General features: G+C 38.6%; 1 protein-coding gene across 2 annotated transcripts; it reads right to left on the minus strand.

The window, feature by feature from the left end:
- Positions 1 to 24,823, minus strand: LOC107200525 (cytochrome P450 7B1). Of its 2 annotated transcripts, none has more exons than XM_015619162.2 (5): positions 24,690 to 24,823; positions 17,795 to 18,391; positions 17,140 to 17,346; positions 10,929 to 11,107; positions 1 to 6,906 (listed from the first exon to the last, which is right to left on the minus strand). In XM_015619162.2, the coding sequence occupies exons 2-5, from the start codon at positions 18,369 to 18,371 to the stop codon at positions 6,610 to 6,612; spliced, it is 1,260 nt and encodes a 419-aa protein (XP_015474648.1). In that variant the 5' UTR covers positions 18,372 to 18,391; positions 24,690 to 24,823; the 3' UTR covers positions 1 to 6,609. The 2 variants fall into 2 exon arrangements, with proteins under 2 accessions (XP_015474648.1, XP_015474647.1); XM_015619161.2 differs by having other exon boundaries at positions 24,675 to 24,823.
- Between the last annotated feature and the right edge of the window lie 1,708 nt (positions 24,824 to 26,531).

Raw genomic sequence — 26,531 nt, forward strand, 5'->3', positions numbered from 1 at the left:
TCTGTTTCAAGCACTTTACTGCTGTATTTTTAAATTCATATATGCACATATAAGAACTATGATCTGTGAATAATTTGAAATGCTATAGGAAAATGATGTATTTTAGATCAAACATAACCGTTTTCTTACATAATTGTCTCGGATTAAAATAAAAAAATAAAGATACATTTCGAAGAGAGACAAAGCTGAAAATCTAATGACAGCCATAAACTGCTAGACAGCCATAAATTAACGTCTTCATCAAACACTGAAGGGATCAGTGCTTATCTAAATCAACAATTATTTCTTCTGAGAAGTTGCAGAACAGATTGCCCCTTTAATACTATTTTTAAATCTTCATAATTGAGGATTAGGGAAAAACAATCGCCTTTCCAGAGTAAACCTCCTCTCCACCAGCCGAAGCTCTCCGAACTCACCGACCACCCGACCGCTTCCCTAGGAACCTCCTCTGGGGTCCCGTCCCCTTGTCCCACTGCAGCATCCCTGGAAGCTCGTGACGCTTTTGGGAAGGGGCTGCAGGAGTCTTTTCCCACGCCCCTCTCTCCTGATTTCTGTAAGGGGCCGGGGGAGGTGGGAGCGCAGGGAGCGCAAGCCGGCGGCGGGAGCCCGGCGGGCAGTGGGAAGCGGGCGGGGATGCGGGATGCGGGCGAGGGTGCGGTTCTCTGCCGTCGCTGCGGGCCGGGGGCATCCCGGAGCAGCAGCATCCCCCGGTGCTTCAAGCACGAACTCAACTAATGCCCATCCGCTTTTCAGGTTCAAAGCTTTAGCGAGGCGGCACTTCTCCCAGCTGCAGCCACCTGCGATGCCGGTTTTGCAAGAGGCTGCTGTAAAGAATTCATTTTTAAAAGGCAGCTGAAAGATACGTTGTGAAGAGAGGCGATTCACTGGCTCACAAGATGGAAATTAGACAGGGAAAGACTTGCTGCCTGTAGGAGGTTAGTGAGCGACTAAACTGTTTGGAAGAAGAGGTAGTTGGAAAGATGAGCGGATGGGGAAGAAGTCGCTGTCAAAAGTCATCACAGGGTGTTTGCTCACTGACTTTTGCTCTCCCTGTAGCCAGAACTTAGACTTTTGTTCAACTTTTCTGTACTCATAGCTGGTGGTTTTGGGAAAAAGAAAAATAAACCAACACATTAGTGTCATAATCGATTTAACAAATCTTTGAACACAGAAAGAATCCTGCAAGGCTTCTAGCAAGAACAGCTAAAGCTTAGTATTCTTTTGATTATTTATTTTGGTGGGAATAGTTTTAAAGACAAGTACATTTCTACTATTACAAATGATGTACTCATACAACCTCAGTACATGAGATCCCAGGAAAGCCTGATGCATAGAATAAAGAGAACAGGTTTATATGAGTATCAATATCCCACTATAGCTTCCTTCCCTGCTTTCACTTTGAAATGGAACATTGTCTACCTTTTGTTGATATGCTTTCATATATTTCTTCATATTTTTTCCTAATTATAAACATAGACAATAACTTAAGGATCACGATACTTTCGTAAGTGTAGTTTTGAGGGGTGTTTTTGTAACAAGGTAATTTTTCTGATATGAAGTGGGTATGGGGACACGATTAGCCAGGGTTGCTGGGCTGGTTTAGGTAGTAGACAGGAAAATACTTCACTTTCTATGGTCTGGCTGTTAGAATAGCTCTATTCATATGAGTTAAGCATAAGCATAAATTGATACATCAAACAGTTTTAAAATACAGTGCTGTACAAGTAACATCAAGACAGTACCTAGTATCAAATCAAATACTGGATAAAATACGGTGTTAGGGGGTCTCACTAAATCCTTCCTTTCAAGCTATCTTTCAGACCATTATGGAAAGCTCACTCAGAAATGTGCCCTTCGAGAAATCCAAACAGTGATGCTTTTTAATTTATAAATTTCAGTAACTTCTAATATAGCCTGGAGTTAAAACAATTGCACAGCTACACACACATTTATCAAACCCAGAAAATGCAGCAGGTTTGTTTCTCTAGGAAGTATCTTCAATAACCCTCGCAGGCATACCTGACAAGCATTTCTGCATGAAGGAATGGAGAAGCACCGATGTCTTTAGGGTACAACCTTCCTATTAAATACCTACTTGTAGAACTCAGCAGCTACAGTGATACCTAGAAAAGCCAAGTTGTGCTTTGCTGGTGCAGTGCTGTGTATCATAATAATTTCATTCATATCCCCTTTTAAAATGAATGATCTGTGAAGACAGAATATTTTACACTAGGTAGTACATCTTGTACTACATGGAGGTTTGCCAAAGCAAAAGCCTAAGAGTTGTACTTAGGAATCACTAGTGGACTGCAGATCTTATATACTAATTTTGAATAATGTCCTAAGAATGTCAGAAGTACCACTTTTTTTACCTCATCTGATGAGAACTGGCTTATGTTTCATGGCAGAGGGGGGTGTGGTAAAAGACACCATCGTTTCCAATATTCAGAGGAGATTCTGTATTCCACTGCTGAATTAAAGGCCTTTTTTTTTTTTTATTACAGAAATACCTGTGAAGATCAAGTAACTGAAAAATGTAGTATGTTGAAATAATAATTAAAAAAAATAAAGCAATAATTGTGAATCTGTGAGAAAAGTATGAACATAAGCTGGAAAAAATACCATGGACAATCATTCAATATTAAAATAGATACATTCCTTTTTATTGTGTCCTTGAAATACAAAATTCCCTTAAGATGTTAGATTACTAAAATAATGAAATTTCGATTTTCTTACTCAGAAGTACCTTAGTTGATCTAGGAGCTTCAACAATGAATATTAACTGTTAAAATACAACCTAGCCATTGTTCATCTATATACAAATTGTGAGTTTGCAAAATTAAGAGCACTTCACAATCTCTTGAATGACAGAAAGTTCAATAATGACAAAATAAAAGATCTTGTATAATTCTACAAGAGAAATTCACAGACCAGTAATTATTCATAAAAATAGCAGTGCCAAGAAGAGTGACATGCAGCTGGTTTAAAAGCATAAACTAAAGAGCAACTCTTACATGGTTTTATATTATTACATTAGGACATACTGACAGAGATATGAAAATCTAATTTGCATACAGGTGCACGTATACTAGATGGTTTCCTAAATAATGGAACATTTTAAAAAGTTTACAATAGCATCTAGCAGTACTAAGTGTCAGCATGAAAATGGAGAACATTCAATCTGTAAATTAAAATAAGAATAATTAAAAAATTATGTTTTAGCATTCACATTAGTTCATGATAAATTAACTTTCTTCTTGGGTGTTAAAAAGGGCCTTACTGACCTAATAAACCCATTTTTTAATGAGAAAAAAAGGTGCTTATATATTTTTTTAATAGCAAAAGATACTATTGATTTAGCCATAGACACCAACAACTTACAGTCAGAGGCTGGTAGTGACCAGCCGAGTCACATCTCTAACTGATGGTGACTACACCAATTCATTGAGGAACAGCAGAGAAATTCAGGGGGCACCCACGAACTCCTCCTGCCTGCCCCTGCAGCTGCCAGGTCTGTGGATGCCCCAGCAGGTACTGGGCTGGCAGGGCAGACCCCCCTGCTGGAGAGGTGCCAGGGAGAAGTACAGGTCTGCCTCGCCCCACCAGCACCTGAACGCTGGAAAAGAGCACTGCTCTTTCTGCTTAGATGATTTTGCCTCTGTGCTCTGGTGACAGACAGAGCTGCACACTCCTGGGTCCTGCAGCAGAGGAGGTCACCAAAAATGGCGTTGTGCCCTCTGTAATGAAACAAGCTCTTCTTGGCACAGCACCCTGCAGCTAGCTTGGCTCCAGCTGGCGCTTTTGGGGATGCTACACCCTGTTGTGCTGTCTCAGCTTATTGACCAGGAATGGGCCTTTCAGTGCTGCTCCATGGAGACTGAGTCACTCCTGGTCAGACCAGCTGCTGACTCTCAGTATGTCCCCTCCTCAGCTGCTGAACGTATGGACCAGAAGGGCTTAACCTCTCTGTCCAGCTCCAGCTCTCATGACTTTACTTGGAGGCAAAGTTTACTTCCTCAGCAGCTGAGGTATGCCAAGGAAGTGCTGCATTACCAGCCAAACTAATCTACTAGGAGCCTGGGTTACCAGGGACACAATTCCAGGACAGGCTGGGCAGACCCTGCTTTGCATTTGATTATTTTGGTTCCTGAGCAAAAAGAGCAAGCAACTTTTATCCCAGCAGAATGCTGGCCTCTTGCATGGTGCTCTTTAACTCTGATGCAAGACCTCCAAGTGGTTTCAAAGAGGTTTCCTGCAACTCCTGGGAAAGATTCTGACCCTTTTCTCCTTCATTTTTTTAAAATGAAACATACCATACAGATTTAATTTGCTACTTTGGAGACAATCTAGTTCTTTTAATTTCAGAATAGATACTATACAAATTGATCAGCAATTAATCTAAAACTACTAATGATTTGCATGTACTTTTGGCAAAGTCTTATTATGCCCTATCAAATTATGCAGCAGCCAATGATACTCTAATTCAAAATCCTAAAAACAGAATACAATTATAAAAAAGAGGCTTCTGTTTAAAACAAATACCCACTGTTATTTTCGCAGTTGCTTCAGGTTTGTTTTAAAGTTGGATGCCAAAGAAAGATTCATCATAATTGTAGCATGAGACATTTTACAGCTTACATACAAGCAGTAATGGAATACAGTCAACAGTGTAATGATATCAACATTCCCTCTCTCAATAAACCAGGCTCTAATGTCCAAACGGGATTCTGAGCTACAGCTAAGTACAGAATAGCTTCTACAGAGTAACCACAGGAGTACAAGAATGTCTCCATAAAACCTGATTTTATTCTGTGGCACAAAGCAATAATCAGCTTTTGCTGTTGATTAAATGTTGAAGTGAAGTTAAATCATTTAATCAACTGCAAAGCCCATTTAATGTAAGTGTATTCTAAATTTGTAGACATTATTGATACTATGTATGAAGAGAAAATGTTTACCCAATATATCTCATAAAACCACAATTTTCTTCTTGGAGGATTTGGAATGTGGCTGTACCAATCTCTGAAAATCTATCTAATGATGCTGACATTTATTTAGGGCATGTGCTTTACACAAATAACTGAACAAGCTTCCACACAAATAACAATAAATAATTCTTAGTATGTAGATAGTAGTTTTCATCCATAGGCCATCAAGTGCTCTACAGATGAGCAGAATTTCTGATTTTGAAAGACTTACTCTGGCACATCCCAAAGAGATGTGCCAGAGTTTTTTAGGAACATAAGGTAAGGCCCACAGATGTGGCTACTCTGCCATCACAATTATCATCTTGGCAAACCGAGACTGGACAGCCACGGGAATCCTCATCAATCTCTGAAGTGATGGATGGGAAGAGATACAGGGTCTAAAATCTCAGATTTTGTGCACTAGGAAATTAATTTTCCAAACAAGAGCTGGGCGCCCAGTGAAACAGGTTGGGCAGCCAGTATAAACTTCTGTGGCTGCCCAGGGTTTTCACTTGCTCAAATTTTGGCCCCAGGGAAGAGCCTATTTTCCAATTTGCAGATGGACAAGTCTGTTTCCAAACACAGGTCACACTGCTCTGCCTATGCGTAACTTAGGCAAAGTAAAACAATGTTAAAAAGCATTTTTAGATATCACACTTGCCCTTGAAACCCTCTTCCTCTTTTGCCTTTTTGCAGAAATGAACTTAAGAAATGGTCATAAAATAAATGCACAAACATGTTACTGAGAAACTGTTTGAGAAAGAGAATTTTCCAGCTGATAGAATAATTTCAGACAGGCTTATATATTTTATTCCTGAAGAATATGCTTTTTTGGGGGGGGCTCAAAGCCAAAATAGATAATTTAGGCTTGATTGAGGGCCTCTTAAAATCAACAGAACTTCTCTTGACTTTAAATGATTGCAGGAAACAAATCACATATTTTAATTTCTTTTGCACTGCACAAAAAAAAAAAAAAAAAAAAAAAAAAGGAAAGGAGCAAGAAAGCAAAGCATTCACCATCAGTACATAAACCTGAAGTTAGAACTGTGTTGTCAGTGAGACATTCTTGCAAATCAACCTCCACTACCCCACACAACTTCCATCACATCTCCCAAATAAAGGGCTAAGACTCTCAAGGCCATGAAAGAAGTAAATATAAAGTTAGGATAATAATCACATGAAATTCTCTCATCTTCTAGAAATAAGCTCCCCCTTTCTTGTTATTATGCTTCTACGAGCAGATGCTGCTATTCCTCTAGATGATGGGTGTATGTCCCAGTCTAACCCTGTGAGAGAGAGCTGCTGAGCCCATTTCCCATGTAAGTGGCCTGGATTCATCCTCCCTGTAAATCCTGCTCATCTCATGGCCAAGAGTATGGGGATGCACCCTGTAGGGATGCTGGGCTATTTACTTGGCCAGGCTCTTGTCATGTCACCTCACTTCTCACAACTCAAGCAGGACAAATTGAGGTTGCACGTCCCTGCATCTGGTCTCTACCTCCAGCACAATGGCTTTTCTCCTTAGAAACAAAGAGGAAGGAGGTAAAAGCAGAGAGGGAAAAGCAAATGTTTCCAAAAACATAAAGCTGAGTGATGAAACAGAGCAAACATGGAGATTAGTGGAAAGCATATAGGCAGCTGCTCAATTTCTTAAGGACCTTAGCTTGTAACGAAAGGCAATATCAACGTCTGGCAGGAGGATACCAAGGCCCATGCGACTGTTATCAAGTCTGACAGCTTTGTTTTCTGCTAGTTCTACATCAAAATGAGACAATAGTATGAAAAGAAACATCTTCATCTCGTTCATTGCGAGGAACCTCCCTGGACACATGCTGATCCCAGAGCCAAAGGGCATTAGGAAATACTTCAGTTTTCTTCCTGCCTTGTAGAATGTGGTTTTCTTCTTGCCATTCTCTATGTATCGATCGAACTTATACTCCTGAAAATGAAAGAAAAAGAGAGAGACAGCGTGATATCTAACAAGGCAGTTACATGAGCTGCTTTCTTTGCACAATGGTAACACATCTGAAACCCAGAAAATAAGATAAAGAGGAAGACAAGGAGCTGACAGATTCTTCTCTTTAGTTGGTTCCCTCAAGTTTCATTAACTCACATTATCTTCCCTGCAAAGAACACTCTTTAAATCCACTTATTTAGCTTAGTCCTTTCACATCAAGCTCCTTCAACTTCCACATCTCATCCACTGAGTGTCTGGCCTATATTGATCGTAATTAGATTTTGACCGCTTTCTAGCAGGGACAATGAACCTTAGTGGAAGGACAATTTTCTTGTAAAGCATCATATGCACTCAGTGTGGTACATACATCATGAATAAGGATAATCTGCCAAATTCTGCAAATGCCTATGAATAAATTAATGCATTGCACCCATTTTGCTCTTGCAAGAGGAAAATCCATCCTTCTTTTGCACAGTGTATGGTGCAGATTATTCAAAAACTCCAATGCTTTGCAGTCAGTTTTCCTTTCAGTTGGAGATGGTTGCTGCTTAATTTGCCACATCTTACCTTCAAGTATTTTGCTGCAGAAGCTGTGAGCAAAGCAGGACAATGCCAGTGACTGGCCATTATAAAGAGGGTGTTTTCAAGCAAGGCCTGAGGTCACACTTGTAACCCTACATTCCATAAATTGAACATATTTCTGACTATTTTTGAGTAGCAGGATCCCTGTTTAGAGACAATTTGTGTTTTTGAATGAAGGAGATCTGGCATCCTCACTCAGTCAATGGCAAATTAACCACTTACAAAACCCTCCTGCATGCTTTGAATAAAAATGACAGGCACTTCTTGCTTATGGTCACTCATTAGCATTTGTCCTGCTTTGCATACATCTGCTATAGCAGCAGCCATTTGGAGCTGGCTGGGAACAAGTCAGTCAGACAGAAACCGACCTCAACTGATTAAAAAACCCCACACCACCATTAAAAATACACTGATACTGATCTACCCATTAGATTAAAGGCTCTGAAAATCATGCACTCCAGGTCTTGCTGTTGAGAAACAAATGTCAGGGGAGGTGGTCAGTGAGAAAGGGAACAAGTGCTAGGTGCACTGGAGGGGAGGTAACTTTGGGTGCTGAAGAACAGGAGCTTGTTTCACTAAATGGCAGAGGCCTGGATTTTCCACAAATTCTAAAGGTGATTCTACGTCTGCTTCCACTGACAAGTAATTCTTTTCAGTCTCTTTGAACACCCCAGCCAAAAGGAATCATGCTTTTATTTTTTTCTGCCAGGAAGTTATTGCTTCATTTGAGGCAGCACAGTTACAAATGAAAGCCCAGAATACCGTAAGATTTACTTCCTGAATTCTAAATCCTGCTGGTCTAAAAAAGCACTGCTAAATATGAACTGCAGTAGCTTAAAATCCCAACCCAGAGCTCTTCAATTTGCTCAAACATTTTCACAAGGTGCACTTCTGGTGTCGAGCAATTAAGAACTGTGTTATTGAACACACAGACACACTGGGTCAAACCTTATGCTTTCTTTGTCATATTAAGAGCTTTCTGAGACTTGTAATTGCTTTTAACAAAAAATAAATTACTGCCTAAGGAATAGGGAAAACAGAAAACAGGTGTGAGACAGGAATGTAGCGAATGACAGTGACATCAAACTCAGTGCTGCTGAAGCCCCTTGGGTTGAGTAGTGTTTCCTTGAAAAGCTAGTTCACTAGCTAAATAAAGACTAATTTTTTAAAAATGAAGGAACTTTCATCCATGCACAAGGTCTCCTGAAAGACATCGTGGCTGATAGTGAGAAAAGGGTCAAGACACTGAGCAAAAACAGGCAATGAAGTTCTGTGTGGATGAACTGCTACATGTATTTTGAAAACTGAGCAATCTCCTGTAATTGATCTAAATCTCTTTCTGTCACATACTTTATTTAGCTTTGTTTTGGGAAGTCACCATAGAGGGTTTCCTGCAGGGTTTCCTGATACTTACTCTATGGGTTTTGCGGAGTTCATTTACTGAGTTCTATAACTAGCTCGGTTAGAATTTAGGGATTCACTTATACAGTTTATAGAAAACTGACTAATTTATCTAGGCCTTAATGGGTGGAGAAAGAGGTCAGAAATATATGCTTACACTTACACAATATGGTGCCAAAGCACGAGATAGCTTGAACTTAAATTTATGTATCCAGGAGAAAAAGCATTGCTACAAAATTATCTCGTCAAGCTGCCTGTTTTCCCAGGAAAAGTTTTCCCTAAATACATGACAAGCTCAAGACTGCACCTTTCAAAAAATTCATTCTCCATCTCTATCTGATCCTCAGTAGTTATTGTTGAAAGCACACTGCATATTTTAAGAACCAAACAGAACAGTGATTTCCCCACTTTTCGAGAGGGGCCCATGTGCTGAAATCAATGTACTGCAATGTGTGGATTGCTCATTCACTATCAAAAAGATAAAATATATGAACTAAAGCTGTACTGTGAAAGCTGAGCAGAGCTGATACTAAGCAGATATATTCAAGCAATGGAAATATGGTAATATATTCCGGCAATTATTGGATAAGGGAGGAGATCAGTTTCCACACTGATGCTTTTGGTCTAGGACCTAAACAAACAGATGGACTTTTGACAAATCAATAACGTTCTCCAAAATAAAGTGTTAAGGATAAAATGAAAAAAAAAAAAAAAAGCTTATTTGTTAGCTGTTATCTATCCTTCTATCCTTTTTAAGGATTAAAATATTAATCAACTATTTGCCAATAGATGGATTATTTTAAAACCCTGATTTTCTCTGCAGGGTTTATCTTCATTTTTTTGGATGGGGACAGCCAGCAGAGCTCCCCTGAATATAATTTTCATTCTCGTGGTTCCAATGTTCATCCCAATGACTATACCTTACTCCTGCTGACTCCAACATGCTCCACACCTCCTCTCACTGAGGCTGGCAGAGCTTCTACACAACGAAATGCTGTCCTGCACCAACGAGGCACTTGAATCTCATCTTTTCTTTGCAACCTCCCTTCTTTAAATTCCTGAAAGGGAGAGTTTCACGGAGCAACGTCTCTAACACCAGCTTTCTATAAACATGTAAAAAAATCCAGTTCCTTTCTTCTTTGGCTCAAATGGCAAAGATGGAAATCAGCATGGCTGGGAGACAGCCATTTGCTTAGGAAAATAGGGGTGAGGAATGGATGAGGTACAAGCTCTTGCCTCTCAGGCAGACAAGCCATTTAGCAGCCTCAGCGTGCACCCTTGCTCTTTCTTGCTCTTCCTCTGGGCACCCTGGGCTGGGGACAGCAATCTGGGGAGCAACCTAGCTGAGAGGAGGACTATTCAATTTGCATGCAGGTGGTGAACTTCCGAAGCTGTATTACAGCTGAGGCAGGGTGGATTAATTTCGAGTCTTTGATATTCATTAACTTGAGCGTCAGAGAAAAATACAAGGAGATGACACAATTACCCTCCGAGCCTCACTGCAGAGCAACAGCTTTACAGTCTCAAGTTCACAACACTCTAATTGATCAAGAAGGGGTGAATCCCTACGAAGGGAGGTGAAAAAGCATAAGGCTCAAGTAAGACACTGCTATTATAGGGCTTCAGAGAGTCAATGATGCTTTGCGGGCACTTAGCTAAATGGCCCACATTATTTGCTATTTAAACCACCTTCTATTATTCAGCCCTCCTTGGGTATCAAATGATCCACTGCCAAACAAAGCCCACATTTAGCCTAAAGTTTATGGTAGTCAATGTGCAATTGTCAATTCCTTTGAAAGCAGTCGCAGTCAGTCTCATCACCATATTTCTCTCTTCAGGCCATGAATCCTTTGACCTGCAGGGCCCTAGAAAATACATCTGAAACTAGGAAGATTTGTTCCACAAGAAGGAACAGCAGTAAAAAAAAACCCAAAAAACAAAAAAACAACCCAGAGATCACAAAAGGCTTGGCTGCTTCGATATGCCTGGAGTAGGAAGAGTAGCACCAGCTGAATGTTTACCTTCGGATCTTCATAGACCTCAGGGTCCATGTGCAAAATCTGCGGGTAAAGGGCTATCCAGTCTCCTTTCCTCAAAACGACTTCTTGATTCCCTTCAAGCTTGAGAACAAAATCCTCCTGGCTGATGCGGATGTTCATGGAGGACGAGCACATTCTTAAACTCTCGTTTAAGGCACTCTCTGCGATTAAACACAAAGGGGGAGGGAGGAAGCATCAGAAATATGGGAGATGACTGGAAGTTATACATGGCTACAGCTGCTGATTCTCCAAGGAGTTTAGTAGGGCAGGCTAAAGGGGGAAAAAAAAAAAAAAAAAAAAGGAAAAAAACATACAAGCAAAACCAAGGATAAAGCAGAGACCAGGAGGAGGCAACACATAACTCCGCAGGGCTGGGGTGGGGCAGTCGGGATGCTGAATGTCCTGAAATGATTCTCACTGATGGTGATGAGAAACCCTGTCGGTTGTAAGCAGCACCAAGTTTTGGGTGGAAAGACATTATTCAGGCATCACGTTGCAAACAACACAATCAACAGACACTAACGCTTTATGCATTTACATATATTTTGGTGGTTGCAAACAAATACCAGTGAAAGCATCCATGGAGCTTTTGAGCTTGCCTTTTGAAAGATGTTGGATTTAATGGTAGGATTATATATTAGAAATCATTCTGTTTGTTAATTCTGTAGTCACTCTGATAATTTTAAAATGTATTTTCTTTTCAATGCACTATGCTGGCAAATTATAGCGTCTGTTGTGGTCAGATTGAGTGAAAGAAATTCATTATTTGCCTACTAATTTTAAGAGAAAAAGACACTTCTAATTGGCCTAGAGGAAACAAAACATAGTCTTTCAGGTTTGGGCAAAGCAAGATTTCTGTCTCCACCATCACATCCTGGAAGGCTCCAGAAGCAGAATGTCCTTGCTTTCCCAGTGGCCTTCACCTTTTGCTCCTAGCACGACAGATTTTATGGCTAATTTCCGGCAATTTATCCTGGCAGTTTGAGGAGGAATTCCTTTGGGAATAATATGCATAATTTGCATAAATCATTCTGATAGCATGTATATCAGCATGTAGCTCCTGTCTAGGGCTGCATCTCTCACTTTGTAATCAAAACTGACTATTTTTCCACCAGCTTGTATGGGCACCGTTATATGTGACTTGATTCCTTCTAATCATTAGTGTGAAAAATAGCCTAAAATAGGGTTTCATTTGCATGTAATAATCCAATTGTGTCTGCATATATGTTTTGTGATATCAAATAAGCCTTCTCTAAGTGTTCACCAAGGCACTGCAATTGCTGCACCCAAAAGGTTAGTTTATTAGAGACAGTAGCTACCCAGTGTAGTTGCCTCTGAAAAAAATAATAACAAACGTTCTTTCACTAAAAATTAAATCTGGTGCAGCATGCATAGCAAATAAAGTGGCCCTGGATGCTTTCTTGCAGGAGGTTTTTCCTTAAGCATGCATTTGTCTAAAGAAATGAGGCTGCGGTCAGCTTTGTGTGGCCAGCGCCGTGATTCAATGTGACGTACAGTGAGTCTGTGCATATTCTTTTGGACTGCCTTCGTTACTATAATCAGGCAGAGTCAAATCGGCTTGTTGGTGACGAAGCCAGAAAAGAACCCTGGTTCCAGAAGATGGCCTCTACTGCGGATAGCCACAAGGCACCTGACACGATAGATTTCAACTGGCAGCGCTCTGGCAACAAAACTTTACGCGGTACAAAGGAAGGGTCCAGCCTCAGCTCCAGACTGCCTTCAACCTGCAGGAAATGAAGCTGGTAGGTTTGTACCGGTCCACCATTTGGAAGTGGTGGTGACATACGTAGAGACAACAAAAACCAAATGAGGAAGAGGGAAGGAGGGGAAAAAAAAAAACCCAAAGAGAAATAATTATAAAGTGCCGCGGCAAAATAGCAGGTTTACGTTTAACCACCCAAGCAATGCGGTCACATCCTATCGGTGGACATCCTCCCAGAAAGCGCGGCAGTCCCTGCCCGCTGCCGGATCTCAAATGACAATTGGGCAGCATATCTTATGCAGAAGTTAATCACAATAATGGAGCACAAAGTGTGGCTTAGCGGTCAGATCGTAAATGACAAATCTGTTTTACCTTCCAGTACCAGTTATGTGTGGAAGGCGAGCTTGGCTCTCGCTCTGAGCGATCATGCCGATAATCATTAGATGACAAAAGTAATGAGTCACATTATGATCAACAAAGGAGAATGGAGCTTATATGGCTTTGCAGGCTCACATTAAAAAAATAGACAGTCAGCTTTCCACAAATGCCAGAGCTATACATTGAGAGGAATGACAACTGCACAATAAAACTGCAGCCTTTACTTGCAGTTGTCATAGTTCAGCAGACACCAGCCATCGCCGCTGACAGACCAGCTGGGTAGCTTGGGAGGCCTTCCATTCTGCACCGTGAGGTACAGTAAATTATCCAGCACGGTAGAGCAACATCTGTTTCTGTGCTTGTGCCGAACAAACAAGGCAATTTAAAGCATACCAAGGGATAACCAAGCAGCAAATGAACATGACCCTCATTTTTTTCCCCCCTTCTTACACACATGAGATGCTAAACTTCACTGTGCAAGCGCTACATAAAGAAGCCAGGCTGTTGTTTGATAAGGTGTTGTCAGAGAGATTTTACATATTTTCTAGAGAGAGAAGGAGGGGGGAAGAGAGAGATATCTCTCATAGTATTGTTATTCTTAGAATCCTCCCACTTCTCTCTTCATTTCTCTTATACTAAAGCTAGCACTCAGCTTCCAATTCATTCTAGACTTTTTTTTTTTAAAAAACTGTTTCAATATACTTATAAATATTCAGTCTTTAAACCCTAATTTGCTATACTTAGTTCACATGCCTTCAAGCATTTGTCTTCCAATTTCCACTGAATAAATGCGTACTAATGAGAAATAGAGCAAGCTGCTGAGGCAAAGCTGGGTGACTTGAGCCTGGCCTGCCACCAGCTTGTGATAGGCAGGCAAATTGAGTTAAAATGAAAAGTCTTGTCAGCTGAAATACAACATGGTAGCCAAACAGCAAGCTGTCAATCATCCAGCCAAAACAAGGGACTGCAGGTAATAAAAGGTCATTGCGAATCATAAGTGCATTTGGCTTTCGTAGGCAAGTTAATTTTAATTAAACATGATCTCTATCTGTAAATGTTTTATAAAACTTATTGTGCAGTAATGGATTGTTAATTTTACACTAACACAGAGCAGGTAATAGGGTGCAATAATTATTAGAGTGTATTGTAGGAAAATAGCTATTGAGTATGCAAATATTTGGGGGGGTCATTTACCCACGGGCATCACGGTGTGCCAACACAAACGATAATCTGAAACAAGTACATTTGCATCTTACTCAGAACTAAATGGTACTGCCCAGCCCATTCCAGAAGAATATATTTTATTCCTTTCAATTCAACCAGTGACTTTAATGCTTAGCATTTGTGTTACGACTACACACTCTATATTAGCTCCTTTTGGGTCCCTACCCTTTCTTGTGTACAAAACAATTTTTCAAGCTGTGCTCTTTTTGCAGGAATATCTGGGATTCAGCAATGACCTGGGGCAAGAATACTTCACCATATAAATGAATGGACTAATATTAAACAAACGAACTGACTAAACATGCCTAGCATTAAACACGCACTAAGTACATCCCTGCTTTACCCTTGGCATTTCCATTATAACCAGTTTAACTGACACACTATTTTCATGTGTCCTTTACCACAACAGAGCTCTGTTGTGAGCCATAATGTCTTATAATATATATTACTCTGTGCACACAAATACAGACGTTTAGATTTAGGGATTGTATTGTGTTATGTGGACAGTACAAAGGGTGCTGCCCCAGAAATATCATCAAAAAAAAGATAATCAGGGCCAGAATTTCCTAGTCTGATTTTGGGTAGAGTGTGTTTTGCATTTTGGTTTGGTTTGGGTTTTTTTTGAAATAAAATAATCATGTACCTGAGCTTGGAATTTAGGAGTAAATCAGGCCATGTTGTTCCCCAGACCCAAACAATCTGGCCATAATAACAATGCTACTTTCTGAGAAGGATTTTTAGCAATTTCTGCTTCTTCTCCATAGCATGAAGAATCAAAAAAAGTCTCTTGTTATAGTAGGCCAAAAAGAGGACGGAGAATCAGAGCACTTAAAACAGGAGAATGAGATGACAAGCTGATGAACATGCAAGCATCCCACCTGGTCTGCCTCACTCGAGAGCAGGGACACAATCCCAGTTTCCTACGCTCCGGGTTGGCACACAGGGAATGGAAAGGGGAAAAGCTCAGTCTTGGAGGTTTGGGGTCAGTGGCCTTCCTGCAACAGGGGAACTCTTGGCGTGCAAGAAATGCAATTTGGGACCTTCATCCCTCCTACACATTTATTAACAAAACATCCCTTTCCACTGAAGCATGACTCTAATTCTCTTATGGTACAGATTTTTTTCTATATTATTATTTTATGGGTAGTATCCAGCCCTTTATGACTTAAGTGCCAGAAGAATTGAAAAGTAGCTTCTGTTCATATCACATTATGTTTAACATGATTATAAAATTTAACAAAAGTGTTACAAGAATACTACAAAGTAGGATGTGGCACTTCCCTCTCAACACATAAATCAAATGCTACCAAGGTGCTTCAAGATTTCAAGAAGCAGAGGAATGACACAGTTAATGTTTTCAAACTGTTCATACTGTTTTGCACCAGATGGTTTTAGCAAACTACATGGTTTTATTTTCTTTATTCCTACACTTCTGGGGAGCCTTTTCCCCCCCCTTTTTTTTTCATGGCCATTCCCACCTGATTCTATAAATATAAACTAAATTCTCTTTTGATCTTCTTGGTGCTTGGTAACATATTTATTGGTGTATGCTAGCTCTGATGCAAAGCAGTTTTACCTGTGTTCCTTAGAAGTCCATTAAGTGCTTAGAAAGTCATGCTACTCACCAGAACTGTCATCTAGTATCTCCTCTGTTTCAAAAACTTTCTCCATTGGTTAGAGATAAATCTAAGAACAGCCATACTCCAGATGTAACCAACTTAGTAGACTCATGATATGTAACATTAATATAAACGCTCTAACTTAAAGAAAATGGATCAGACTAAGTTTTATAGTTGTACTAATCAAATCAAGTTTGCACACAGATTCTTGAGACATGCCACATTGGGTGATCTTGGAGAATGGCAGCTATTACAAGGATGCAAACCAGGCACAGAATGCACTGCTCCACCACCATCTCTTCACACAGCTTTGTTCAAGAATGAAGCATCAGTTCAGGTCATGAGCTACCAAGACCTGACATGAGCTTGTTTGGAACACGGGATTGGTTTTGCTATTTAAAAACAGAGGATTATTGAACCTTTAATCTTTTATTCAGCTGTTGTCTGCCCCTGTAACACTACTTGTGGAGACTTACAGATGCTTAAAGGTTAGGTACCTACCTGCTACACCCCCTTTCCTCCCTTGAGCTATTTTACCATTTCTCTTGCCAGTGTCTGTGTACTACCAAATGAAGTGAAACCAAGAGCTGATGCTCGAAAGGCCTGTACAGCTCCTGATTCAAACAGCTTCCAATACCACTGGTAAGGGTCTCCCTCTGAACCCTGGATCCAGAACCAGAAGATGTGTAGCTCTCTGAAAGCTCCCTCTTTTGAATAAAGTACTGAAAACACCATTTATCCTCTGCAAATTTTTATTTTCTTATAGTTTTTTCTGGAGGCAATGCCCAACAGAAGCCTGTTTTAGAAGTCTTTTTGTTTTGTTAAAGAGAGAAAGAAAGAAATTGCTTGCGGATAAAATACATTTGCAGTTTAAATACACAATCCCACTTTAATTTCAGAAAAGGTTCTTTCTTGGCAGAACCATACAGAAGTATTTGAAATGCATTAACACTTCGGCAGATGCTCAGAATCAAACAACTTAATAGGCATCAACTTTTTTTCAAATAATTGCAAAGCTTCGATTTAGCCTTTTGCATACCTTGCATAGTTAATTACCTAGGCTTTAATGTTTACATGCAATGAGAGTATCTACAGCTATAAACTACATAATTTATAATTGATGTAAATGGGTGTTATTATGTCAATTAGGCAGCTGTGTCCTCCACCTTCTCAGTAAACAGAAATGAGTGATAAACCGAGTTTGCCGGGAGAGCCCCTCTTCTCTTCCTAACAGATAAAAATAAATTACCTAGGTAGACCAGGTTGTCCAATTGTTCTCTGGTGAGGTGGATGTTATATGTGGGCCCTCTCTTTTGACCTGTTGACTGCAGCAAATGGTCAATCTCGTCACGCACCGCTGCAAGAGCTTCTGGGTGCCGCAGAAGATAATACATGGCCCAGAATGTAGCTGGAATCGTGTTTCCCACAGAGGCCCACAGGAAGGCAAAATGATGTGCTGGGAGAAAATAAGTGAAAAGGAAGATTAATAGCGTTTATTACACTGATTAGATTTGCAGTGTGCTAATTAAAAGATGTTAGGACACAGACCCAGCCAAGGATCAGTGAATGCTAATGAGGACCAATAGGCTTCTGAAGTCTAATTTTCTGCTTAATGAGAATAGTTTGAAATGTAATGTCGGGGGGGGTGGGGGGAATAAGGGGAGGAAATGCAGCTCAGTTATAATCTTTCTCATTATCACCATTAAGTATCTTGTTTTACCACCTCAGCACAAAAAAAAAAAAAATCAATTATCATAGAGGGTTGTTTCAGAGTAAAACATTTTATCATTAGCCAATTAGAAAGAACATAAAAAAATTTCAAGGTCGCCATTTTGCCTTTTTATTTCAAAGGTCTATAGTAAATTATTTTATTTTAGACAAGCAATCATTCATAAGTTTCCTACCTGCTTTGTCATAATCTCCAAGCAGCTCATATTTCTCAAATATATCTTGTCTGGCTTGGACCACTTTTGACCCTCCCAGCCATTTTGTCATGTTCTGAAGTAAAAAATGATGTATAAGCTCCTTCCGAACCTTCTTGGTAGCTCCTAGCAACTCAATTGGTATGTTTGCAGCTAAATAGGGAAAGCTGGCATCAAACTTGATAAATTTGTCTCTGATTTCACTAATAACTTTGTGGCCATCTGCAGCAGGAACTCTTCCATATAGTGTTACAAAACTGGCTTCAAACATTACAGAGCAGCAGAATTTGTACATTTTTTCTGTTTCCCAATCTGTTGCTTGTGAGCATTTCCATTCAAATATATCCTGGAGATTTTTCATCATGTGGTCAGAAATGATATCCAAAGGCTTGCCTTGTAGATACTGGTAGATTCTGTGCAGGTTTTCCTTGAGCTCAGGGAATTTTCCCTTTGACAAGGCTGGGTAGTCAAAAGTTTTGGATGCCATTTTATTGGCAAATTCATGAAATTCAAGTTGCTTGCTATTTCGGATGACATAGACGTATTGAAATGGGTCCATGATAAAGGTAATATATCTACCTGAATAGAAGAACAGAAAATAATTAGAGACAAGTGCACTTTTAAAATCTGGTGACACTTCCAGAAGCAATGACTGAAAATAAGCCAAAGTCTGTGAAAAAAGCACGCAGAAAAAAAACAACAAAAAACCCCAAGCAAAGATACGTGAATAAATCTGCAAAGAAAATAAAGGAAAAAAAAAAGAAACAAATATTATTTAGATTTTCTTTGTCACGATGCAGATTCCACCAGTGTATACTTTGCAGGCTCTTCTAAAATCCATGTGAAGCCATTTCCATGTAGACAGATCTACTGTTTGTGGCAACAGTTGTGTGTGATCTCTTCAGCTGTGGTGCTCTGAAATAAATAATTTTCTACTCAGGTCTAATTCATGAAAATACAGTGTGGAGTCATAGCAACATTTGGAAACTGGAGGTTTTTCATGAGCAGAAAGCGAGAAACACATACCTGCACAGAGGAAACTGGATGACAGGGGATGGAGTGGAAAACGTGCCACCTAGGCAGCTTTTCCCAAGCAGATGACACAGGAACTCATAATCTGTCAGTCACAGCTTTAACTGCACGCTGCAAACCCCCAACATTTAAAGCTTCTCTCACATCTGGCTCTTTTTCCCTGAAGCCTTGCTAACTCTTTGTTAAGAATGTGCTTAATACCCATAACATGACTAAGTTTATGAATGTGAATATGAATGAGCCTACAATGTAGCAGGGATCATTTTTAGCAGGGGTTCCGCTTTGGGATACACACTGTCCCAGGGCTAGGATCCATTGTGTCAGAGTGCACCACCAACTTCCTACCTTTCCCAGGGCCCTTAAAGAAGTGACACAGTGATACCTTCAGCTCCTTGTACAGAGGGATAAGATTGCATCAAGTTAAATGCTTTTTCAAATTGTCCCTACCAGAGAAGTCCTGCAATTTCTCCCTAAACTTCACGTCAACTGCTGAAGCACTTGGATGCTTGGAACTACCATGAATCAAAATGCTAATGCTCCCAAAGCTCAATTAAATCTTAGCTCTTTATAGGTGGTTCTAAATTTAGAGTTCCTGATTCTTATCTTGAATGAAGAGGTGCATTAGGGAAAATGGGTACCTATTAAAATGTACACTTTCTCTGTGAAACAACCCAGTCACAAACTCAGGGAAAGAGCAAAGCTTCCAGCACTTACAGTCCAATTCTGTCTCACCAAAGGGACAAATCTCCTTTTATTTTAATGGGAACACTACATGCTTAACTGCGGACCAAATTTGGCTCTGTGACAGATGTCCAGAGATAAAGTAGTCACTACCACTAAAAATGTCAAGTATCCATGGTTACCATATAGTGACATCTGAATTATCATAGTTATTTCACATTCTGATTTATATACACACACAGTGCTCTGTGGTATCTGGGTACACTCTGGACTTCCTCTACAATTACCAGCTGCCATAGTTCCCCTCCCAATTACATCAACTGCAATCCTAGTGAACTAGTAAGGAAATGTAAAGGATATATCAAGACAGAATTTGAACCCCTTTTCTTTTTTGTCAACAGTTTGTGAAGGTTTTTAAGATACTCATGGATTTTGTTTTACTGTAGTATAATCAACCATAGCTGTAAATTTAATTTTAAAGAAAAATATATTGAGAAACCAGCATGAAAGAGAGATCCGGAATTCTCAGTCCCCCCTTTTCACCTCCTTTTTTGACTACAGAGACTAAAAGGAATTTTTAGTCTTGACCTCTGTGGAATCTTTGTTAAGAGTCCTAGAATTACTCTCCCTTCCCAGCTTTCACCCACTTTCATGCTCTTTATTGAGGCTACCATCTTTGTGATCAAAGCTTGGAAAGAATGCCCATTGGAGCAATTTTTAATAAATAGATTTGGAGTGTTATTAACCCTAAAGATGAAAGCTGGCTTCTTAACTTTGCATTTACAGGGTAAACAATTTAAGTTAAGATTTTTAATTAATATTAATTTAAACCATCTGTCCACCATCTGCTTATTTCTGATGCAAAATATGAGTTTCTTTGTGATCTTTAATCAGACACTTAGCAAACGCACATCAATTCTTATCATTTTTAAGTAAGAAAATGATTTTCAGCAAATGAGTTTTCAGACAAACAAACTATTTTAGTAATAATTTTAAATCAAAACTCACTCACCACTAGCACATACTCTAAAAAAAAAAGTCCCTGAGAAAAAGAATATTACAGATCCTGTTTTTATTATTCTCATCAGGTTCCTGGTAGCAAAAAGTAAGTATGTACCAAAATATAATTCATTTTGTAGAATCAATTCAGGTTCCAGACGACATCACTGCAAGTCAACAACATATATAAACACATAAACCAAAATATTTCTTGTTGCTGCATTTAGTTAGGGTCTAGATAATCAGAAAAGTGGAACCCCCCTATAACAAAGGCAGCTTGTTTATGTATGCCATCGAGAATCTAATTTTAGATCTCTTAATTAGAAAAGTACTAAAACCCAGGTCTAATTAATAGCAGTTAGAAAGTTGTGAGAGGGGGTATGGGAACCTTTAACACTTACAGACATCCTCACACACAGATGCACTACATGGCTACACTGCTTACCCCGGTCTCCTCCATACAGGAACAGATTGCTAATTACAAAACCGTGCCCCAACACCTCCTCTACACCCTGAGCAGCAAACATCCAAAGTGGAACAAACTTTCTCACCTCAAGTTATGATTTTAAATTTTTTAAGTGCCAATATGGTCCTTAGTTTTGCTTTTTAAAGCCTGTCCTTGTCCCCAATGAGGTTTCTTCCCACCGATTGTCCCTGGTGGTGTCAGAGGCCAATAAATTAAAACCTTTCATAAAGTTTTCAGTCATTATTTGGTATTTTAAAATGCAGCTTCCCCCTCTACTCGTATGTCTTTCCACTGCACATAATGTCAAGACAATCTTTGGAAAGTAACCTTTTATGAAATCGATCCAAAATCTTGATACCCATGAGTTTCCATCAGAGTACTTGAAAAGGTAATGCCAAATCAGCCAAAAATGGAGGCAAACTACAATCTCCTCAACTCAGGTAGCCATAAATATTGAAGGCATTTATATAGGAACCACTAGAGACTAAGCCTTTCCCTCTTAGTTTGTAAAAAAACCCTTCAACAACAAAAACTAAGTAGACATGTACATATAGAAATGTCACACTCCAATTCCCAATAGTTTAAGTCACTGAGCTATTTCATTTAATACAGTAAAAACAAGTCTAAACAAGAGATGTATCCTTGTTTCTGCAAAAAGCCTTCTGATTTTCTTTTTTTTTTAATGTCTACAAAACATTCATACTTCACTATCCAATTCTTCAGCCTGCATTACACCCATGCTGCAAATAGCCTGGTTATATCCATTTAGTTTCTACAGTCTCCTAGAAATAGAAGATTGATGTGGAAAATATGAAAATTGTCAGCTTTGGTAAATCTGAGCACAGAAGCCAGTATTTGTATGATAGTTAAGAAATTACTCTAATAATGCATTCTGGAGCTTTTTAATGCTAATGATGAAAGACAAGCATTTCAGATGGCATCTAATGATGGATGTTATTTCAGCAATGCTTGCAGCAGGCTTCAGCCTGGTAAGGAGTTAATGTAAATTACCTTTTGCCTACAAGAGAAAAATGTGATTTGTTACTGTAGGTGTATCATGCTTTAAAGAAAAGAATGACTTAGCAGCAATATTTGAAAAGGCAAATGTGCTTAGTAAAAATCACTAGGATTATTTTATTAAAAGGTGAGTTAGTCTCAGAGAGAATGTTGCAGGGTTCATTATCACTCTTATTAACTTGAGAGGAAAAGGACACAAAGTTTAATCCCGAGAAACAATGACAAAACTGTTTCAAGCTCTATAAGTTCTTACCTAGCCGTCTGCATATGCTGCTGACCCTTAACAAGCCGAGAGGCTTGGGAAGCATGATCATCTCAACGCCACAGACTCTCTCTCCCTCTTTCCCCTCCTTATTCTTTCCTGATCTTTTTTTTTTTCCTTTCCCCCCAAGAATATCGCGTTTACGTAATCGTCCTCTTATTAGGGAGATTCTGCTGAACTGCTGACAATGATGTACAGTGGTGCTGCGCTGGCATGACGTTTGGGGAAAACGATTCTGCTGCACCACCACACAAAACCAATTAGAGAACTATTTTCTGCGACAGGTCAGGAATTTACATTGTTTCTCATAGAAAGATGTGCTTTTTAATTTCTTTATTAAGATGACATCCATGTCCCTTGCGACTTTTAGGGATGACAATCATTTGCTCATCACATGGGAAAGTACAATCAGCAAAATCGCATTACCAGTACGGGGCAACGCCAGAAACTCCAAGCATCGTTCTGCATTTTCCAAATGAACTAGTTTGAGAACCAATAATTAGAACAATATATATTGATAGAATTTTTTGACAGGACCTTTAGACATCCACCAGGGGGGTAAAGTAATGATAGTCCACATACAGCTGGCTACGCTATGTTTGCCGAGCACAGAAACATCATCTTTGTCAAATCAGTAAGACGTAAAGAAATCCTGTATGCCTTCGGATCAGGACACGATAGGAGATACTAACTAGCTCTGGTTTCTTCCCTGACTTGAGGATGACAAACTATTTCTCTTTAATGAAGTCCTGATGGTCAGCAATTTTATACTGAAAAAGAGAACTTAAAGTGGTGTCTCTGGTATGACGAATTCACAAAATCAAACATTTCCTTGCATAAGACTGAAATGATATCCAGAACTAGCTACATTTACCTCAGTCTTTATCAAGGGAGGCTTAGCTCAAAATACTTGAATATAGGGGGATTACCTGAGATGGAATTTGGTTTATCATAGAAATAGAAATTTCTGAAACTAAATTACACTCATAGATTGCTTAAACACAAATTTCTAAACACAGTCTTGCATAAAAACATAAAGAAGCAAAAGAAATAAATATTTGATCTGACACTTTAAAGATTCTGAATTATGACTGTATCTGGTTTTATGAATGTTCTAAGACAATATCTAAATTATAGTAATTAACTGGTATTTGTAAGAAGCCAAAACTGAATTATAGTGTGAATTCAAATTAACAATAAAAAGACTGTATTTCAACAGGAGTTGGTGTTGTACTGTGACAAACTCACTTTCAAGTTGCAAAAAATCTGATCATACCAGTTTCCAGAAAAAACCCTGAATGAAATTATAAAAATCACATATTGAATGCAGTAAAAATTCTCTTCCAAAGGAACAAAAAGATTTCTTTAAAAGGAAGAAAAACTTTATTGATTTAACACATGGCTGGAAATTAAATTAATTGACTTAAAAAAAAATTCATTCCAAAATATTGCTTCTATGGAAGTATAAAGCTAAGGCTACTGCCTTAGAACTAAAAAGCAAACTTCAGCATTTACACTTTACATTTTTGCCTCAAGCTCCCTATAACTACAGGAATAATTAAAAATTATATAGACTAAAGTTGATCATTTGAACAGGGATATCAACATGTAAAGGTGCAGAAGATGATTATAACCATCTGTATTAATAAGAGTTGCCTTTTCTAAATACAAGAAAATACTGGATTTTATACTGACTTTACTAAAAAGTAGATCTCTATAGGTAGATGTAAATTTATTTATTTAACTTTCATTCAGGATTTTAGTTTTATTCTATGTTCTTCTTCCACAGCTAAGTGTCTATGTGAAATCACTCAAATGTTTGTATTCAATCTAGCTTAGTAATACAGTTATAAATACAGGAAGCAGCAAGGTTATATCATACTTTATTATATTGTTATTTTCAGCAAGCATGATCGGAGTAAGAGGCTGGCAACGGGAAACTTCTGTGTTCCAGTCCCGATTGTATCACTGAGTCAATGTGTCATTCATTCCCTTGTGTTCCTGTCAACCAGTTGTAAAATGTGTGAGAACAAATTCTGCACTTTTTTTGTAAGTGTTTTCTAAATTTAATCTGATATTTTTCTGTGCAGTGTCAAGATGATGTTACTTCTCCCTTCTTTAGGAAAAAACCCCACCAATACACAATTAAATGTGCTGGCAAAATCTACGTTCATACAGTACATACCTACAAAATCTGTCAAAATACATATATACTTAGAGATGCAAATAAATCCACACATTGATAGTGATATTTTATAGATAATTATCATACTTACAATATATGCAAATTTGAGGGATTTTTATGGGTTTTTGCTAGAGAAAAATGTTTTAGGTTAAGGAACATTCTAAACTAAACATTTGGATTAGTATTTAACTTCACTGATGGAAAAAATCAAGATACATACTAAAATATTTCTCACCAGCAATATGTACAGTGAAAATATCTCCAAATTTCTTTTGCTGATCCAGCAAGAATTTGTAAGCATCTTTTCTAAAAATCAAAGCTTTCCCAAGGTAAGGAATCCAGCCATTTATTAGTGGGGGCTCTCCAGTCTTTCTGTTAAAAACAGGAAAAAAAAATAAACAGGAGTTAACTTTGGCATGAGAGCAACTCATCTTTATATCTATTTATATATTACACTTAGATCCACCATTTACATCTATAATTCCTGCAAGGTATAATATGTTGTACAGAAAGTTCTTCAGATATGATGGCAGGTTAAATCTAATCACACCTCTGAGCACTGCAGGCTCCATGTGGTGATTAGGAAAAATAAGTGAGTGAAATTGAGACGCAATTTAACTACAGGTCGTCCAGTTATTACCATTAAGTTATGAACGCAGAAAAATGACATTCGGTAGAAAAGCTCCCAGCAAAGAGTCATCTCATTTTCAATATTTGGTGTGTCAGAGGAAGATGTATTGGAAGGCAATTATGACAGACTTAGGTAAATAGGACACCAACATACCACACAAAACAAGTATCCTCACAGGTAACGTTTTAGTAATTTCAGCTTACCAGCAAAGAGAACAGCCATTCTGACTAAATATCTCTAAAATATAGGATAATAATACAGGCTGAACATTAACTGCAATAAATCTCAGTCTCTTTATATTTATAGTCTAAGACAGAAATGCATCTGGACAGTTTAAGAAGAAATTCCAGGTATTGATGTTTGCATCCCAGTTTAAAAAAGCAGCCACGATGTGTTAGTTATCTTTACAGAATAGTATAAAATACCTTTTAAGAACCTACTAAGTTACGTTTTTCTTTTAAAGGAAAAAAGGTTCCCACACTGTCCTACTCCTGACTGCAAGTAAATATCTTTCCTTCATGCTGGTCTTTAGTTGCTTGAATCTGATTTACAACAAAGAAACATAAAGCGTGCTTGTTCTGGAAGGGATTAAAACAAATATTCAAGAACAACTCTGCTGCTACATCCCATCTGTGAAGGTGACTTATACTACATGCAGAACAACTCATTCTGATTAAACACAAGATATTTACTAGCTTGGATCTAATCAAAGATCAAGGGATCACAAGCTTTACTACTATCATACACAGCATGGATTTTTATGTAGCTGGATTAACCCTATCATAGTCAGATTCTCCCTTGAACTGCTGTAACACAAATGAAAAAAAAATTAAAATAACCATGGTATGCTGTATTTAATTTTACTTCCATAATTAAAACTTTTTGAGCAGGAAAATACAAGCCAGAGATTTGCTCACTTACTTAAAAGAAGTTACTATAAATTTAATTTACAGATAAACAGATGTGGCTAAACCAAGCTTCACATTTTCATCTTTCTGTTTAACTGACTACTAACTTCAAATTTAAGTTTCCAAGAACATCCTTTTGTCCTCTGGAAAACCTCAGTACATCTTCTTGTCTGACAGTCTCACAGCCAACAGTTTGCCGTGCCTTTTCCATTTCCTTAAGTTTTGTGGCTTTGGTGTTTTGCTTGGTTATTTTGTAGTGTGTTTTTTATATTGATGAATGAGTTTTTTATATTGGAGCCCCTTTTTCTTCAATACCTCCCAGAAACCACTGCACTTATCATCCTCCAGAGGTCAAATAACATTATTTACTCAAGTGGTCCAGAAAACTTTGTAATGTTTAATTCTGTATTAAGTGAATAAAAGCAAAGAACTAATCTGAGATTACATGAGAAGGATCACTAGTCCTGGAAGCATAGCAGCCAACTTGATACCCTCAATTATCCCTTCCAAGCCCGTAAAGAATCTGGATGATTTACCC

This window comes from Parus major, chromosome 2, assembly GCF_001522545.3.
Source record: "Parus major isolate Abel chromosome 2, Parus_major1.1, whole genome shotgun sequence".
NCBI classification, from domain to species: domain Eukaryota; kingdom Metazoa; phylum Chordata; class Aves; order Passeriformes; family Paridae; genus Parus; species Parus major.

Bases quoted from the DNA above. Each gene is read 5' to 3' on its own strand.
- LOC107200525 (XM_015619162.2), bottom strand. From the start codon at position 18,371: ATGGACCCATTTCAATACGTCTATGTCATCCGAAATAGCAAGCAACTT. The intron at 17,347-17,794 runs GTAGGAAACTTA...ATTTTCTCCCAG, and splicing joins TGGAGATTATGACAAAGCAG to CACATCATTTTGCCTTCCTG. The intron at 11,108-17,139 runs GTAATTTATTTT...GTTTAATCGCAG, and splicing joins GGACAACCTGGTCTACCTAG to AGAGTGCCTTAAACGAGAGT.